Source organism: Ailuropoda melanoleuca, chromosome 5 (assembly GCF_002007445.2).
Source record: "Ailuropoda melanoleuca isolate Jingjing chromosome 5, ASM200744v2, whole genome shotgun sequence".
Taxonomy (NCBI): domain Eukaryota; kingdom Metazoa; phylum Chordata; class Mammalia; order Carnivora; family Ursidae; genus Ailuropoda; species Ailuropoda melanoleuca.
The window spans coordinates 8,302,723-8,321,562 of NC_048222.1; the positions used below are offsets into that span (position 1 = coordinate 8,302,723).

Genomic DNA, 18,840 nt, shown 5'->3' on the forward strand with positions numbered 1-18,840 from the left:
TATATATATATATATATATATACACACACACACACATATATATCTCATTGGTGTGTGTGTGTGTGTGTGTGTGTGTATCTATATCATATATCAGTGGTATCTCCTACAATCATGATTAAAAACTTCATAGAGGTGAGATAGTCACTCAAAGACTCAAAACCTAGGTAGAGTTGCACTGCCTTTCCAGGTTGGACAGGGAAGGAATCAGAACACTTCTGCCATTTTGTTCTATTTCCACCTTTATTCACTTTGATGTTAGACATAGGATTTCTGGTCATAGGCATGCTGGTTTCTTCACTAACTATTTTTCTGAGAAAAGAAGGCAGCTCTGAAATTTCCAGGCTTGCGGGAAGCATTAATAAATCAGATGGCAAAGGCAATGCATTTAAAACGTTCATTAACTCTCCTTTTCTCCCCCATCATGGTGTGTGCGGTTGATGTTCCCCACCATGTCTTCTCACAAGACTTTCAGGACCAAGTCATTCTTGGCCAAGAAACAAAAGCAGAATCATCCCGTTCCCCAGTGGATTCAGATGAAAACTGGTAATAAAATCACATGCAGCTCCAAGAGGGGACATTGGAGAACCAAACTGGGTCTATCAGGGATCACACAGGAGATGGCACCCATGTTTGCACTGCATGATGGTCACGTGCTCATATCACTCTGTAAATATCACTACTATCTAAACAATAGACGTGTTTTATCAGAAAAATGATTTTTCTGTTGCTATGCTTCTGTACCAGTAGATTGGTTCAGTAATAAATATGTTTTTTGTTTGAAAAATAATAAAAAATAAAATAAGATTTGTTTGAAAAAATAATAAAAATAAAAGTCAGTCATTAAGTGCTCTTTGCTCAAAGAGAGGGAGATCTGAAACTACATTCTCAATTGCGAATTCTCCAAGACTAAATTGTGCAATGGTTCTCACCTGAAGCTCTGAGAACAAGGCTATTTTAGACGATTTTCTCTTGAAACTACTTTGGACTACTCTGCTCTCATATTCTCTTTGTCTACCTAGCTTCTCATTCTATTCCTGTAATGATTAAATTTTTTCTATCTCTGCCTATCGCTTAGCTCTGCTCCTGTTACCGTTAAATTTGTTTTTCACCCTTGAACAAAATCCCAAGTAGTACCATTTTATTCTGTGCTTCTTTCACATTTGTTACAATAAAAAGATTGATTTACACTACTGTATCTTACTCAGTGATTTTCCTGGTAGTAGGATCTGAATCATTAAAATATTAGTATTGAAAATATTATCAACAATTGTCATCAGTGGAAAATAGAAACCTGTTCTTAAAAAGCACCTGCTCTTTAAAAAACAGTATTACCATGGGGCGCCTAGGTGGCTCAGTTGGTTAAGCATCTGTGTCCAGCTCAGGTCATGATCCCAAGGTCCTGGGATAGAGCCCTGTGTCAGGGTCCTTGCTCAGCGTGGAGTCTGCTTTTCCCTCTCTCTCTGATCCTCCCCCACCATCCATGCTCTCTCTCACTCTCTCAAATAGATAAATAAAATCCTTTTAAATAAATATTTTTAAAAATAAAAGACAGCATTGCCTATTTAGAAGTTAAAACCATATTTCCCATCTCAATGAATCTGTTAAAGCACATCCCTCCTGAAAATTGGCATCATTCACACTTCATAGTTTAAAATTTGACTCTAATGAGGGTACGTCAGGGCATTTCCAGGTTTGCTACCATATTGAGTCGATGCTCCATTAATGTTCTTTGCCGGGGACTTGGGTGGGAGACAGGATCCTTTGTCTAAGGCAATAGTCCTACATTGGGAGAGGGTTAAAAGTGATTTTGCCCCTCAGAGGACATTTGGTCATGTCTGGAAACATTTTCACTTGTCACAACTGGTGGAGAGTTGCTACTGGCATCTAGTGAGTAGAGGCCAGGGATGATGCAAACTGCTCTGGACACACAGAACAGCCCCCACCCCCCAAGCAAGACTTATCCTGCCCAAAATGTCACTAGGGTTGAGGTTGTCGGTGCAAAATGAACAAATCTTTTAGAATCTCTAAAAATAAGAAAAGAGAGCTTTATTCAAACCTAAGTTAGGACAGCTGCCTGGGAAGCATACTCTTCACAGGGAAGAAAACACTCCAAAGAATGAGCAGTTTTTACAGTGTTATATACTTTTTACAACTTGTAAAGGCTCAAAAGATTTTAGATTAGCATATAGTCAGGAATCACAAAATTTAAGGTCAAGGGATGCAGGGAGTAAGAGCATTGATCCATATCGTAAGGTCAAGATGGTTTTCCTTTAGGCTACCTATTTACAAAGCAGGTGCACAATGTATGCTTGGTGGGCCGTAAATCAGGCTTTTAGTTTAAACGCAGTTCATATATAGTCATGCTGACTTAGAAAGAAATCTAAAATGACTTCCCTTATATCTCAGGCCTTTAAAGAGCTTTTTTTCCTCTCATCAAGGTTGAGAAACTCTCCTCTAAGGAAACTTCTGTTGAAGAGCTCCATAAAACTCTCTGGCAATGCAGAGTCAAAATGCTATAGGTTGAGGAAATATATACTGAAAACGAACAAAGTATAATTAGCTGCTCTAATTCTACCTATTGAGTCCCACCCAGTGGTTGACAGATACTTGCAAAAGTCAGCGCGTGTAAAATGGCAACCACAGGCCATTTGCATATGTTGATATACCAGCACACCATGTGTTTATCAAAGCCCAGGTATCCACAGAGGATTACAGAAGTCATATATATTCTCAGAGTTTTACAAAAGTTGCCTCTTTGGAGACCTACCCTGCTCTCTCTGAGATTCAACTGGAAGAAACTCACTGGCCTGAGAAAAATCTCAGAACACCACCTCCTGACACTTTTAGGAGAAACACCCAACAATGGAAGCTTCATAGTTATGTGGAAAACACAGGAGAAGCTTCTCTATGACAAATATAGACATCTAGCCTGTACCTCATTTCTTGTACCTAAAGCCATAAAAGAATAGTTGACATTTATTCAGAAACTGACTGGTGAACTATTGGGTATTATTCCGTGAAGCACTCCAGGTATTCTGTTGGCTAATGCCCAGCTCTTTAACAGACTGTAGCATTCAGTGCAACACTGTGACAAGCAAGCCTGGGCATGTTTTTATTTGTATTCATGTAATTTGAATAAGATTCAACTACTGTCACTTTCATTAATTAATGTGAAACTCATTAGTCCTGGTGCTATTATTAGAAATGTTCCCCTTCCAAGGCATTTAAACAATGCACTGTCTCATTGTTGCTACTCACTTCCGAGTCATCATGGCAGATGACAGGGGGATAAAGGAGTAGAGTACCAGGTCCCCGATGGGTCTGTTCTCTTTTCAAAACATTTCCCACAAATTCCTATCTCCTGGGATTTCTTACGTCCTTCCTCAGTGACCACTGGGCACACAGAGAAGTGGGCTTAGCAGTGGAAATCACAAAAGTGGCTTTCGCTATAGAAACAGTGAAAGCATCATTGATAGTGATGTTTAATTAAGAACCTTAACCTCAACTGTGTAGTCAAAAGAGTCTAAGAGTTCAAATAAAATGTAAGATGCAACACTTCCTTTCGGCACAAAGCACAATGTGAAATAGCCCATATTGTTTACCAAATACTTCTAGAGAATAAACAACCCTTTCTTAGTTGGGGCATTTTAAAAAAAAATTGTCCAGTCTAAGTGTCTTTGTCTCATCCAAAGAAATAATCGGAGCGTTCAATTCTTACCCAATAGAGGGGCACCCAGGGGGCTCAGTGGGTTAGGCATCTGACTCTTGGTTTTGACTCACGTCGTGATCTCAGGGTCATGAGATCGAGTCCCACACTGGGCTCTATGCTCGCCACTGAATCTGCTTCAAATTCTCTCTCCCTCTCCCTCCCACACACTCTCTCTCTCAAATAAATAAATAAAATCTTTAAAATAAATAAATAAATTCTTATCCGATGTAAAAGTTTCAGCTATGCAGGATAAGTAAGTTCTAGAGATCTGCGGTATGACATCATGCCTGGGGTTAACGATACTGTATTATGCACTTAAACATTTGTTAGGAGGGTCAGTCTCATGCTAAACATTCTTACCATCATTTTTTAAAAAATATATTCACCCTCCCTGAGCTCAGGCCCCCTTCAGGCTCAGAAACTAACTGATGATGAAGTCAGAGGCATCTTCAGTTCTGTTCTCACCTCACCCTAACCCCAGTTCTAGACCTTCTCCCCGCTTCTTCAATCACTAAGTCTTGTTTCTATCTCTCCAGGGGACAGACTGCAATCCAGCGCTTGAAATGCAAGAAGGGCAGGCACAGAGGGGATAGCTGTGCCCAGGCAAATGAGAGACAGTGGACCCTCCAGAAATGTACAAAACTGCCCAAAAGACAGACTCACTTCCAGACATCCGCCCTGTCCGGGTGGCACCAACAGCAGATCACAGGAGTATCAGGCAGAAAAGACTCTGCTCTTTAATTCCCCTGTTATCCCCTCCAAAGCCAGAGGCATCAAAAATCACAGCCAGGGAAGTATTGGAGAAATGGTCCTGCCCTTTCTCTGTTCTCTAGAATGCCAGCCTGGGTCAGGCCCAAGGTGGGGAAGGTTTACCTGGATACACATTTAAAGTCTTGATTAACATTCTGGACTGGACTGGAGTTGCGTGATTATTAGATCAACCTGAAGTTTTAATCCCCAAACAAGGGACCATTTGTTTATCATCTGAGAGGTGAGACCTGTGCAAGGGTTCATCCAGGGGCAGGAAAAGAACTGATCCACAGAGCGTGCTTGTGGGAACTGGAGACGCAGTGTGAAGGGAGAATTATGCTGTTTTCTGCTCGTTCTCGATAGAGCCCCAATTATTCACCAAACCAGTTACACTTTTATTTCATTTTTGGTGGAGTGCCTGTCCCCCCAAATGAAAGCATATCCCCTCTTCATTTGCACTCCCTCATCAATATCTCCCCAAACAGCTTTTCATGGACCAGCTCCTTTAGAAACCCACAGTGATCTGGTTTTCTTCTGTCTTTATAATAATAAGGGCAGGTTTAAAGCTAAGAAGTCCAATGCACTAAGTGGATGGACACCATGTTAAGCACAGAACTGGGAAGTGAAAGGCTATCTATACATTTGTTCTGGATTAACCATATTTACCATAGATAGTAGGCTAAACAAGCACTAAGACATCACCTACTTGGCTTGACCATGTTATAGTAAGGAAACTGAGGCTCAGCTAAAGAAAGATGCTTGCCAGAGCATGCCTAGTGGGTGCTTTCTACTAGGATTCGGGACTCGGGTTTCCTATCCTAATAACCTTGCTTCTGCCCACCTCTAGTCCTTTATTTGCACCACTTGATTTTTCTCTTCTCCTGCTTCCTTCTAGTTCAGCCTCGACCATGCTACATATAATAGAATATAGAGTGCTCTGATGCAGAAGTAAATATATCTATGTGTGCTCCCTTCCCCATCATAATGGAGAAGTGTTTGCCAAGGGAAAACTCTCCATGCAAAGCTCACAGAGCCCTCGCGCTCGATCCACCGTCATTAGAGTAGCACAGAGTGCATTAGGCTGCCGTTTAAGACACGGTACATGATACGCACATATGATCATTTCTGCACCGGGTACACTATAAATCTTGCCAAATTAGACTTACTTAGTGCCAAGTTGATAGGTATTGCCAATTTCTCTCTCACTCTGGAAAATTATGGGACTTTTTTTTTCCTGCTGAAAGAAAGCACTCGTAAGCAGAACCGTAAGCACCTGCATCCCGTTCTTGGCCTGCCTCTTGCCTTGAGAATTACTTTGGTCGGCCTGCAATACCTGTGGGTGCTTCAAGGACCATGGGCTCTATGGACATTATAATATCCATCCTACCTGCTGTTTTTGAAAAAATTAAAACTACAACCTGCTTAGAGGAGAAATCATTTCTTTCAAATAATTGAACATCTGGGGATTTTAGTGGGGCATTTGGTACCTTTAACATCTTCAAACAGAATGCCTTCTCCCAGTTCATTACTGAAATAATATGCACAGCAATTTATAAAGTGATAACAGAGCAGCTATTATGCTTGGAGACAGAAGCCTTGACTGGATAAATAAGTAGACCTGAGTTAAGTGCAATGTCAGTCTTCCTACTCTTTAATACTGTAAGTCACTGATCTCTTGGACATCTTTAAATTTTCATGTATTTGGACTGGGGCCATTTGGTTCAGGTAGCCTTGTTAAAAAGGGATTTTCAGGTCTTTGCAATGTTACAGCCCCGCCAAGTTAGAATAACTCACGACAAGGTCAATGTCTAGGACTCTCTTGTATTAAATCAGCAAGTAAGCTTATATGCATTGCAGATTCCTTGCCCATGAGATCTCTTGTCTAAAGCAATCTGCTGAAAGGTGATAGGGTTGAAGCATGGGCTAGACAACATGCATATGGCAGAGAGTTTGTAATATTCTAAGTGGCATCAACAGAGTCCCCCTGGGTCGAGATAGGAACAGTATTGGTAAATCAATAGTTTAATCCATCTGAGACAAGACTATTTATCAAAACTCTTTCTTATTAAACAGAATTCTGCTAAACAAAATCCTTTGCTGACTTAGTTGGCAGGAGCCATCTTGTATCATACGGCAGATCCTACCCACACTAAAACAGTAATCAACAGCTATAATCTCCCCTATTTCTGTTCCGACAGAAGGTTTGCTAAACAGACCAAGTGTTTCCCTTATGCTTAGGCACATGGCTATTAAGTAAATTCTGACAAATTGAATTGTAATTATGGAAGATTTGGAGAGCAATGACATTATTCAAATATTAAGTCATAACTGAAATCATTAAATCCCATGCAACATTCAAACTATTTTGCTGAAATCTGTAACTCATCTGTACCTTTAAAAGAAAAATGTCTTTCTATGGTGCTTGGTCAAATACACAAAGAGAAAAATTTTTTAAACTGTCTTTGTATTGAAACCTACCTGGTTTTTATTATAAGCAAATGAAAAACAAAGAGATGAAACCATCAATAGGTTCTTTTTAGGTTCTAAAATATTCTGTAAAGGGAATGAAAAACAAAGCCATTGGTTTTAATATACTAGAAACCTTCCCTAAACTTTCACCTTCTCTAAACAATGCAAGAGAGCCTGAGTGAGATACCAAAGCAGATCCACCCTTGTGACCTTCGATAGCAAGAGCAAGTGTCAGCAGCAGATACACAGTAGACTCATCTCACACGTCATGGCATCTCCCATTCTTGATGCCCACAGCTGGCAGTTACAATCCCTATCGAGGGATAGGATTATTGTACCTTCTCCAAGGTGTCTTTCTATAGACAGGAAAACTATCAGAGTCACCCCCATAATTAGACTTCTAGGAAAACTATTCTCTGTGGTTCCCACCTCATCCTTACAGCTTCCACCCAATAAATATTCCTCAACAGGTGCAAAGGACACAAGGTTTCCAGGACACTGGGAAGCTGAAAGTGGGCATGTTTGCTCAGGGGCACTTGAACACTAACTCTGCACTTGCTACCTACATGAGATGGTGGGTGTCCCGATAAGGCCCCTGGTTCAAGGATTAGAAGAGTGTGATGTCTTAAAATATTCTTTTAAATGGAAGGCAGATGATTAACGTAAATTCATCAACATGGAGATATTTAAGATATAAGGACAATAGCTAGCAATTCATCTTCTCTCTCAGTCCTGAAGGAATTTTTTTACCTACTTAGAATGTGTCAGCAACCAGGCAATGTGGCGACAGAGGAACAAGCCTTAGTCACAGGATAAGCTGCAGCTGTCCAGCCTCCCCGCTCATGGGAAGCTCTGTAGCCTTGGCTAAACAAGCCAACTATCCTTAGCATTTTATGCTAAGTGTGGATGTTGGTGGTCATGGCTCTCTCTTCAGTCCATAAACCATCTGCCTTGAAGCAGTAGGTTACACTTAAGAACACTAGAAGGGAAAACTGGTCCGATGGCCTCATGCATCCTTGAAAGAGGGGTGTGAAAGACAAGAGAGATTCTGTCATTGGGTGAGGCTGTGAAGTCGACTGAATGAGATCTTTCTCAGACTATGTTCTATCTGTAGCTGATAGTATTTGTTGCCTCCAAAGAGTACAGGGGCCTTGGCTCAATTTATGGTGCCCTGCGGAGAGCTCTGTTCACAACACTGGAGTCAAACTGAATTTCTTGGGCAAGTGTGATTGGTCTTATCACCTTCAACTATGTGTATCCTAGGATGGATCTAGACTCACAGTTCAGGAACTATCCAGATGGGAGACTAATTGAAAGGAAATGATTTGAGAATTTCAGATTTGTATCCTCCAAGCAGCCTGTTAGAGTTCTAGGATTAGAGGGAGGACCCTCCTAGCCCTCCATATCTCCACCATTAGCATGAGAGGTTCCAGCTGCTAATGCTTGTCTATGTCCTGGTCCTCCTAGTCTCTTAGACCCTTCTGCATCCTGAGCTCAAACTGGTGCATTGCAGCAGTCATGGAGCACCAACGGCTGGGTGAACCCTAGTATACTATCAACAGATTCCCAGGTCTTGATAACATTGTATGACCAGTTTCCTCCATTTTCCGGTCCTAGATCCTAAAACAAGCAGAGGAGTCAGTGGTCATTGCCAGTCTAGCAGTCAAGGTCCTGAAGATACACCCCGCACTCACACAATATGTCACCATCTACAAAGTGTGTTCATGAACATTTTCTTGTAGTTTCATCACAAAAATTCTATGAAGTGGATATTATTATCTCTACATTATGGAACCCCAAAGCACAGACTCAGACCCAGAAAATTGACAACCTCGGAGCTCTTTTGACTCCACTACAACCGCCCCTCACCCTTCAGAAGCCTTTATTTACAAGTAACTTAGTACACTGTGGCTTGTACTTAGTAGAGACGTGATTCTAAACTGAACTCTCTCTGGTGAAACTTGGTTGCCCTGGGCTTCCTACCTAGTCCACCCTTAGTCAGCATGTGCTCAGGTAATTTAAGCAAATTCATTATATCGGTATCCCAAGCAAAACATAATCAAAAGGTCAAAACTTGTTGAGAAAAAAAAAATCATCCTTACAGAGCAGAGAGTTTGTAATATTCTAAGTGGCATCAACAGAGTCCCCCTGGGTCGAGATAGGAACAGTATTGGTAAATCAATAGAGCTCATCCAACATTTACACTGGTAGCAGGTGTAGAAAAGATGAGATTCCTTCCATGAGAATAACTACCTCCAAAACATCTCCTCCTAGCATTTGTGCACAAAACAATTCAGCCATTGATCATGCACTGAGAACCCTTTTTTTTTTTTTTTTAGTGTTGTGCAGAGTGCTAAGATATAAGGGTGAATGTGACACAGTTCCTGAAACCTAAGATCTGTAGTCTAATAATCAGGCATTTGGTGTGGAGTAAAGGAAGGACTTGCATACTAGGGACAAGCCCAGGAACTACAAGCGCCAACAGAAGGCTCCTATACTAGTCTTTGAGGGTCAAGGAAGAAATGTCTCAACAAGCCACGTCTGAGATGGAAAAGATAAGTAGTAATGAACATGGCATGGGGAAGTGGGAGTGGGAAGCTGAAATTCTTTCAACTTGGGTAAAACTCTGTGGCCCCAATATTTCTCTCTTGGGGCCCTCCAGCTTTTACCAGCCTGCTTTGGGATTCCCAGTCTACAAACTAGAAAAGGCATGTTCAGAGAATTTGAGAGATTTTTGCAAGGTCACATAGCTAGAGAAGGAGAGATCCAAGACCTAATACCAAGTCTGTACGGCCACTATGGTTTTAGAGAAGAAAGAACACCGGACTGGAAGTTAGGCAACTGGAATTCTCTTCTGTCACCAAATCCCTGGGCCACCTTCCACAGGTCACTGAACAGCTATGCTCTGCTTCCCTTATCTGTAAAGTAAGAGGATTTAAACAAGATGACCTCTAAAGTTTCTGAGTTTTGGTTTGATAAAGTTAACTCTCTCTTGTCTCTGGCTCAGATCAATTCAAGTTCAAGAGAGTTCTAAAAAGTAAAGAGGAACCATGAACAATTAATAATAATTATTGTACATGTAGAAATCCACTCCTCTCCTGAACAGAGAAGGGGCAATAGACCTCAATATTCTCTAAAGCATAATATCATTTTTGATGCAATAAATGTGCCATTTTGGACTATCCAGTCTCTTAGATTAACAGAAAATTGCAAAATGACAACAATTTGACAGTATTTCCACCTCAGTGGCTGATTGATGGTGGTGAATAGAGGATCAGATCTATTCAGGGATTTTACTGGTTACTTTTCATAAAATTATGTTTTTATTTCCTAGTTATTGTGCGGGCTGTGGGAAAGCCCATGCTCTAAGTGTAATGAATAAGGCATTCATGTTTCCTTGGAAAAAAACTCACGGATTCAGGGAAAGAAATTATTTAAACACATAAAAATGAAAGAAGGCAGAAAGTGGACTGTTTAAGAATGTTTATGAAGTGCTGAGTTTTCAGACTACTAGAGATAATTTGTTAAGCCTAAAATCTTGGCATGAAATATTTTTTGTGATACAAAGTACTCTAACAGAGTTTTCAATTTAGCTTTTTTTTTTTTTTTTTAACACCGCCTGCTTTAGAGAAATTCATTTTGGATGTGTCTTGAAATTTAAAAAGGTGAACTCATCGTATTTCAACAGTCACATCTGGTGTAACAGGTGTCAGGATATTTTTCATGTATCTGACCATTGTTGAACCTCATATCATGTACGTTAGGTAGTGTATTAGTTTCCTCCCGTAACAAATGACCACAAACTAGGTAGCTTAAGACAACAGAAGTTTATACTCTCCTAGTTCTGGAAGCTAGAAAGCCAAAATTAAGGTGTTATCAGGGCCATGCTCCCTCTGGGACCCTGGGCAGAACCTTTCTTTAAGTGTTTGTAGCTTTCAAGGGGTGGCCTCCAATCCTTGCTGTTTCTCGGCTCACAGATCACTCCGATCCCTGCCTTTTCTCTATGTCTCTCTTATACAAAAAGCAGTCAAATTCAATTAGTGCCCACCGTAATGGCCTCGTCTTAACTCAATTACATCTTCAAAGACCCTATTTCCAAATAACATCTCATTCACAGTTCCATAGATTAAGGCTTCAATATATCTTTTTGAAGGTTACAAGATAACCCATGATAGGTTGCCTTCGTGTGGTTTTCACTTCCATGCTGTAGCTAAGGAAACTAAGACCTGGAGCACCCAAGTGGCTTCTCTAAGTTCATACAGAATACGGCAGAATAGACACCAAGGATCTCATCTTTAAACAGTTAAACTAGCCTTATTCTAGCAAAGGAGTATTATGGTTGTCGATAACGATTTGCCTAGAATTGGAACTTATATGACTCATTCATCTAGACAGCTGTCTTGCCACAAGTCCAAATTGCTTGAGTCTCTTAAAGGATGCTTGGTACACGCTCGGTTATTACTTATCCAAATCAAATCCAATTGCCTTAGGGTGTAATCGTACCTCATTATATAACTTTGATAGGGAAAATAGTTTCCTTTCTGAAATAGATTTCATAGTGTCTGCTTTCAGCTAACTTAGGTGCAGAAATAATAGGCCATTCTTTACCTGCTTCCATTCATAACCCCAAACATTTTTGGCTCCTGTGAATGGTGCTGAAATAAACCTGGAATATTCGGTGGTAAATGGGACATGCTGGAACCTTTCTCTTAAGTGCATATGCCAAGAAATACTTCATTTGGGGTCATGGGATAAAAGAAACAAAATTAAAACAGATTCTTCAAGTGCCAGCGTAGGGTCCCAAGGAAACAGAGCCATTGCCTGCTTCTCAACCGTCTGTCCTGTTTGTCCTCTGTGTCCCCTAGCTAGACAACAGGCTTCTTTTCATAGACAGCCTGCTCCACAGTGGGGTGGCATTTATTTACTGCTGTGTTGGTCTAGCTGTGGAAAAAGGATGTGGGCCAGGGTACAAGGCATAAATTAAACCATCCCTTGGCCTTTCCTCTCTAGCTCATGTGATTGTTTTTTAATAAGAATCTATTTGTGGGGAATTCCCTTGGATACCCTTTGCAAGACCAACTGCCTATTGGTTGAATGAATAATTTCTGATTGTATGGCACCTCCCTGGGATCATTGATGTTCCAACCTAGAGATACAGGCAGCAGAAAGAGGGTTAGATGATCTACAAGACAGGAATGGTAAAGATCAGTAAAGATAATGAAAAATTCAAACTCTTAGCTGTGATAAATAGCCTTTATTTCATTCATTTATTATACTGAGTGTCTATTACGTATCAAGCGCTATTCTGGTACTGCGGATGCCATGCTGAACGAAGGAGACAAAGGCCCGCTCTTTAGCGTGGTAGACACTTCCCATTCCAAAGAAATATTATAATGGCCCATGCATTGTGTGCCTTCCATTCCCTGGAGCTCAGGTAACTTGTTCACAAAGTGAGAGAAAGGGATAAATAATCTTTAAGTCTTCCTCCATCCCCACCCCCCCATCAGGTGCCCTTCCATCCCACCCCCACATGCCAGACCCAACAAACTCGTGTGGACACCTGGAGCTGACATTAAAGACTCATCCAGAATGCAGAAATTACAGGAGGGATGAAGCCCTCAGAGTTCAAAGTTTCAGAGTCAACACATACTGAAGCACCAGACTAGTATTTCTTGACCACTATAACAATATTAACTGCGATACTAGCATTGCTTAGAAGTAACAGTAATGCATAAATATTTGTTACATAAATCAATGACCCTCCAGCCCTAACATTCAATGATATTATGGTAGCTAGTTTTTCCAAGGGAAGATTCTTTCAACAACAACAAAAAATATCTTTCTCGTCTGAAATTTGGTTACGTGTTACCTTGTGAAACAAAAGATCACACTATTTTGTTATTTGCTAGAATTCCACAAGGAACTGTGTCAATCTTTTTCATCGCTAGAACCTCAGACTTAGGACAGCGTCTGGCGCTCAGAAAATATTGGCAGAATGAATGAATTAACGACAACTAATGAAAAAACTGTCATTCACCAACAATATCCTGAAGGCAGCTTGATGCAGCCCCGGGAGTCATGACACTGTTCTCTTCCAGAGGTCAAAACACTTTTAAACAACTTTAAATATTTATTTAAACAGAGATTTTAAGTGATTTTGCCACCTGCCTTGCTCTTCCTTTCCTTTTCCCCTTTCCCTCCTACCTACCCAGTGAAGGATCCCTTCTCCCTATGCCTTCCCAGCACCGGTCTGCAGGACCCTTCCCCAGCACCTGCACAGCCAGCCTGGGGACTCAGGCAAACTCAGAGGCAGCCTGCATCCGTTGTCTGGGCCGTGTACTTAGAGAGTTCCCAGTCCTGGGGCACCTGGGTGGCTCAGTTGGTTAAGTGTCTACCTTCAGCTCTGGTCATGATCCTGGGGTCCTGGGACTGAGCCCTGCATCAGGCTCCCCGCTCTGTGGGGAACCCGCTTCTTCTCTCCCTCTACCTTTTCCCCCTGCTCGTGCTTCCTTTTTCTCTCACAAATAAGTAAATAAAATCTTTAAAAAAAAAAGTTCCCAATCCTCAATTTCCTGCTCACCCATATAAGATCTTTGTATTAAAAACACTGGTTTTAAACCCCTTCTGCACCCATGAAATAACAAGGTATAAAAAGAAATAGAGGGGCGCCTGGGTGGCACAGCGGTTAAGCGTCTGCCTTCAGCTCAGGGCGTGATCCCGGCGTTCTGGGATCGAGCCCCACATCAGTCTCCTCCGCTATGAGCCTGCTTCTTCCTCTCCCACTCCCCCTGCTTGTGTTCCTTCTCTCGCTGGCTGTCTCTATCTCTGTCAAATAAATAAATAAAATCTTTAAAAAAAAAATAGAATGATACTAGATCCATAAAGGACTTGGGAAAACACTATTTAAACAGTGAGGAATTAATTTGTAGTCAAATGTCTAAGAACATGCTCAAAAAGGGTTCAAAGGCATTATTTTTCAGTATGTTTTCTTGCTTCCACAAGGGTCCCAGCATGACTCTTCTGCGGTGTTTCTCGTCAAGTATGAGGACCCCATTATACATCTTATATATCACAAGATGTAGAATCCAGAGAAAGTTCCATTTAAAATCTTCAAGAAATCTTCAAGGCATCCATTTACAGTTAACAATTTATTTAGGAGCCTGCTCTGTAACTATCAATACAAACAGACTAATTTTTAAGGCTCAAAAATCTATGGTTAAAAATGAGACCTCATTGGCCATATTGCCCCATGGATTCTATTCCTCGGGAATGGAGGTTTTTTCAATTCTCCCTGTATCTTTAGGAGCATCTGCCTTGATGTAAGGCTAACCCAACTGCAAATGGAAATTTCCCAGCTGGCTTGTCGGTACTGAAATCTAGATGGCCACCAGAACAAATAAAAAAGATGGTACCTTTTGTCACACTAACAACTAGATATGTAACACTTTTTTCCATAGTAAAGTAACATCGAGAAAGTGAAGACTGAACTTGATTTGTAGATAAAGAAAAAAATTAAGTACAAACTTAGAAAATCGTTGCGAAGGCAAAGCATACAAAGGACTTGGTTATTTATCCTCAATCTTCTATTGTGCTTCTTTCCACGAGTATCAGGCTTTACAGGATTACTTTCAGCTGTGGCTACTGCGATGCAAGTTAGTTTATCAAGAAACCAAGTTCCCACTCAGAATAATGCTGTTTGTGAGTATCCGGCACAGAGCTCTGCTCTAAGAAGGAAATATTCAACACATGTTCTTAGGTTAGAAGAGACTGAGGCTGTTTGCTTGCTGAAGGAGGAATAGACACGGTAGAAAAGAGCATTGTCCTGTATTATTTAAACCCCTCAGGGAAAAAAAGAATTAATCATTCTTACTGTTACATGGTGGAAAGCATTTCAATTCGGGGATTATATGGACCAAGATTAAAATCCCAGTCTCTCAGTTATTTTCCCTTAGCGGTGAATTCAACTCTCAATTCTTACCTGTTAAATGGGAAAGATACACGTACATTCCTGAGTTGCAACAATTAACTGTACGTGAGTAATAATCTAAACTCCCTACTGCATAAGTGCTTGGCTATGGATGGTGCTAAATAAAGAGAATCTATCGTTTTCATATTTTTGATTCCAAAGGGCATAACTAGTAATTTTATAGTGGATAATGGCTCACGCCAGTTCAGTGAAGAAGGAATTTTTTAAGCAGTACAACTGCCCAAATATCAGATCAACTGAGTTGCTTATTATGAGGTGGTGACTTCCCCATCATCAAGAGTCTTCAAGCAAAACCTAAATGACCTTTTTTCCAGGCATGATGAATAGGGAATTAGTACAAGGTTTACATCCTAGACCCCTTTAAATGCTGTTTCTATAACGTCTCAAAGTTCCTGATAGATTCTGGAATAATGAACACATTTTATTGGATTAATTTTGAAGAGCAAAGATAATGATGTTAGACACAAGAGAAGAAATTTGTCATGAGACTCTGAGTTCGGCTTAAATGGTAACTTTGTAAGTCCAAAAAAATTAGTATTCAGATTCATGATTTTTTTTTCCCCAGCAACAGGCTGTAAAAAAATAGAAAGGTCTAAATGTTCCCCAGCCTCTGGCTTCCAGTTGTCTGTTTAAATACCTTTCTCTGTTCCCCTTCATCTTTTTCTCTCTAGTTGAGAAGCAGACATGACAAAGGTAGTTAAGCAAGTGCTGTTGATTAGCCCTAGGAAAACATCCATTTACTTCTAATTCATCACGATATGCCCCAGGAATTCTCTTTTCTCTCTCTCTCTCTCAGCCTCTCAGTTGGCTGAAATTATCTCTCCCTTCTCCCATTCTACCCAGAGAGAAAAAAAAAATCTCTCCTTGTCTCATGCACACTTTCTGTCTCTTGTCTAAAGACTCAACATGCTCAGCCCTACAGAAAACTGCCAGCCCTGAGAGGACTTCTCAGGGTAATTTCCCAGCAAGACTACTTGGTCACCAAATGGAATGAATCCTTGCCCCACTTGCCAAAACAGTCTTTGTCTTCATTGCATTGCAATGCACGTCCGATTGTCAGACAGTAACTGTATGAACCTAGAGGAGAGCATAACCTGAGAAGAGGGGGATGGACATGGATTCTTAGGGTTTCCATGCAGTGGCCTCGGGATGCTTTCTGAAATCCCTGAAAATGTGTGTAAAATTCCATGGGAGTGTGCACTTTGCTAGATGAGATCCCATGGTTTCATCAGATTCTTAGCTCTGCTTACAATACCAAAAATATTTAAGAATTGGTCTCTTATAGAAGAAAATATTTGCAAATAATGAGGGTCTAGTGTGTACATTATATAAAGAACTTCTTGCAATGCAACAAAAAGATAAAGAAACCAATTTAAAAATGGACAGAAGATTTGAATAGACATTTCTCCAAGGAAGATATCCAAATAAACACCTCACACATGTCAAGGTGACCAACGTCTTCAGTTATTAGGGAACAGCAAAATCAAAACCACAAAGAGATAGGACTTCATATCCACTGAGATGGCCATGACCCAAAGACAGACAATAACAAGCGTTGGTGTGGAAGCTGGTTCCTTCTGACTAGTGGGATATTGACTACAAGTTGGTGACACAGTTGGAATTTGATAAATTACCAACTTTAAAGAATGGGCATGTAAGAGCACTCTTATAAGCATCTGCAGTTACTGGAAGTGAGAGAAGTAACCATCAATGAGAAAATCTTAAATTTGGCATCACTGGCACATGATGAAATCTTGAGATTGTGTTTCTAAACTGCTCATCTTCTCCAATCTCATATGAACTAATGATACCTTCCATCCTGTTGTCATGAAGATTAAGGAACTTTCACCCGTCACACAACATGAGTCTTTGTCTGAAATGTTTCCTGTGACTTTAAGGTAACACTCATATGATTTTCTTAATTTACCAAATAAAATATTGGCTTGAAAATGTGTTTGGCTATGTTGCTTAAACTATTGGTCCAGTCCAATAAAATTGAGGCACCAGGGACAGAAAGCTCATTTGAAAGCCAAGTGACCCAGTGTTTCGATTATCCATTGCTATGTAGCTTGCTGTGTAGCAAGCTAGCCTAAAGTGTAGTGGTTTAAAGTAACTATTCCATCTTGCTCATGATTTTGTGGGCCAGGGATTTGGAAAGGGCTTGGCTGAGAGTTTCGTCTCTAATCCATGTGTCATCAGCTGGGGTGACTGAAGATAGTGGATTCACTTCTAGGGGCTTATTACTAATGCGACTGACATTTCAGTGCTCCCTGGCTGTGCATTTGTGCTCTCTCACTCTCTCGCTCTCTCTCTCTCTGTGTCTGCAGCATCTCACCCTCCACGTGGCTTGAACTGCTCACAGCACTCAAGTCTCAAGGAAGTCACACTTCTGCGTGATTCTGGTTTCCAAAATAGGCGAAGCAGAAACTTCCAGTCAAGATCTCCTCCCAGAACTGGCACAGTGTTGCTTGTGCTGTACTCTGTGGTCAAAGCAGTTAAACAGCCTGCCCAGATTCAGGGGTGAGGGGAAATATACTCCATCTCTTGATGGAGGACTGGCAAGGTCACGCTGCAGAACAGCAAGGAGGATAGGAGATATTCTTGCATTTGTCTTTGGAAAATACGATCTGTTATACCCAGGTTCTCATCCTGGCAGAACTGCCATCAACATTTTATAATGGACCCAAGTCATTCCTACTACCTACAATTGGTCTCTTTCCTTAGAAAATGCAGGAATTGGACTACAGTTCTACTTAGGATACTTTGGTTGCAAGGAACAGAGACTTGCTCAACTCATCTTAGGAAGAACAGAATCCTCATAGGAAAACACAGCAGATTGTCTCTAAAACAAGTAAACCCTCAGGCACCAGCTATGCCCCCTGGCCTCTCTTGGAAGGCTGGACTGTGTGGTTTTCTTCTCTCAGGCACATGGTGTTCTTATGTATCAATCTAACCATTGTCCTAACCCCTCCTCAGATATCCACACTCTGTAGGGTCTACCAGTTTTAACCCCTAGTTAAGCCATTACTGTCTTTCCTCCTTCCTAGCTCCAGATTAAATTCCACAGACAATCAATTATTGTCCCTGCCCCCCACACCTTTTAGTACTTCACTTCTTTCTACTGTAAGCAACTGTATAAGCCTGTTGCCCTTCCTGGGATTGGCTGCTTTTCTTTGTAAGTTACACCCTTTATGTAAGCCACAGTGGCAGAGGGTACAAAGGATGGGGAGGCTGGTGTTGAATATAAAGATGACATCACACACACACACACACACACACACACACACACACACACACACACAAATGGCCATATAGAAGGCATGGTGATCCATGAGTAATACAACTAAATAATTTCTAAAGTCATTCCAGTTCCAAGTGTGTATGGATTCTGTAAAGGTAATTTCCATTAGCTCGTGCAGTAACACAATAGCCTACTCATTTCACAATGCCTCGCAGAGTGTTCTAAAAAAAGGATCTACTGAACAGCTTCCATTCCCTAGAGAGAAGAAAGAGCGCTCCAGGGACCAGGCCTAATTTCCTATAGCCATTCTATTATCCCAGCTGTATCTATGGTTTCTATTAGCCCTTCTGTGCTATTGATCAGCCTGGTCACAATGAAAGAGCTTTATTGAATTCCAAGTAATGGAAACTCATTACACGGCCTAGATAATTAATTACCAATTCTTTCCTTTTAGTGAAATTGAAACTGGCTGTGGAGAGCGAGCTGAGTGAGCCCAGGAACGCAGCCTGTTTGAAGCTTTATTTAATGTGGATGAGGAACACTCTCCACTGGCCTTGGAGATGTGTTTGATGTACTGCAGACCCTTGAAATAACCCAAGGACTTTCCTTTAAAATAAACCATCTTTTCAAACAGGATCAATTGAAAGGAGGAGGCACTTAAACTATAAAAAGTAAAAAAATCAA

At 40.9% G+C, this 18,840-nt stretch overlaps 1 protein-coding gene across 1 annotated transcript; it reads left to right on the forward strand.

The window, feature by feature from the left end:
* The first annotated feature begins 449 nt into the window (after positions 1-449).
* Positions 450-716, forward strand: LOC100481930 (60S ribosomal protein L39-like). The gene has a single exon (XM_034660190.1). It carries the CDS (start codon positions 450-452, stop codon positions 714-716), a length of 267 nt encoding a protein of 88 aa, XP_034516081.1.
* Positions 717-18,840: the final 18,124 nt, after the last annotated feature.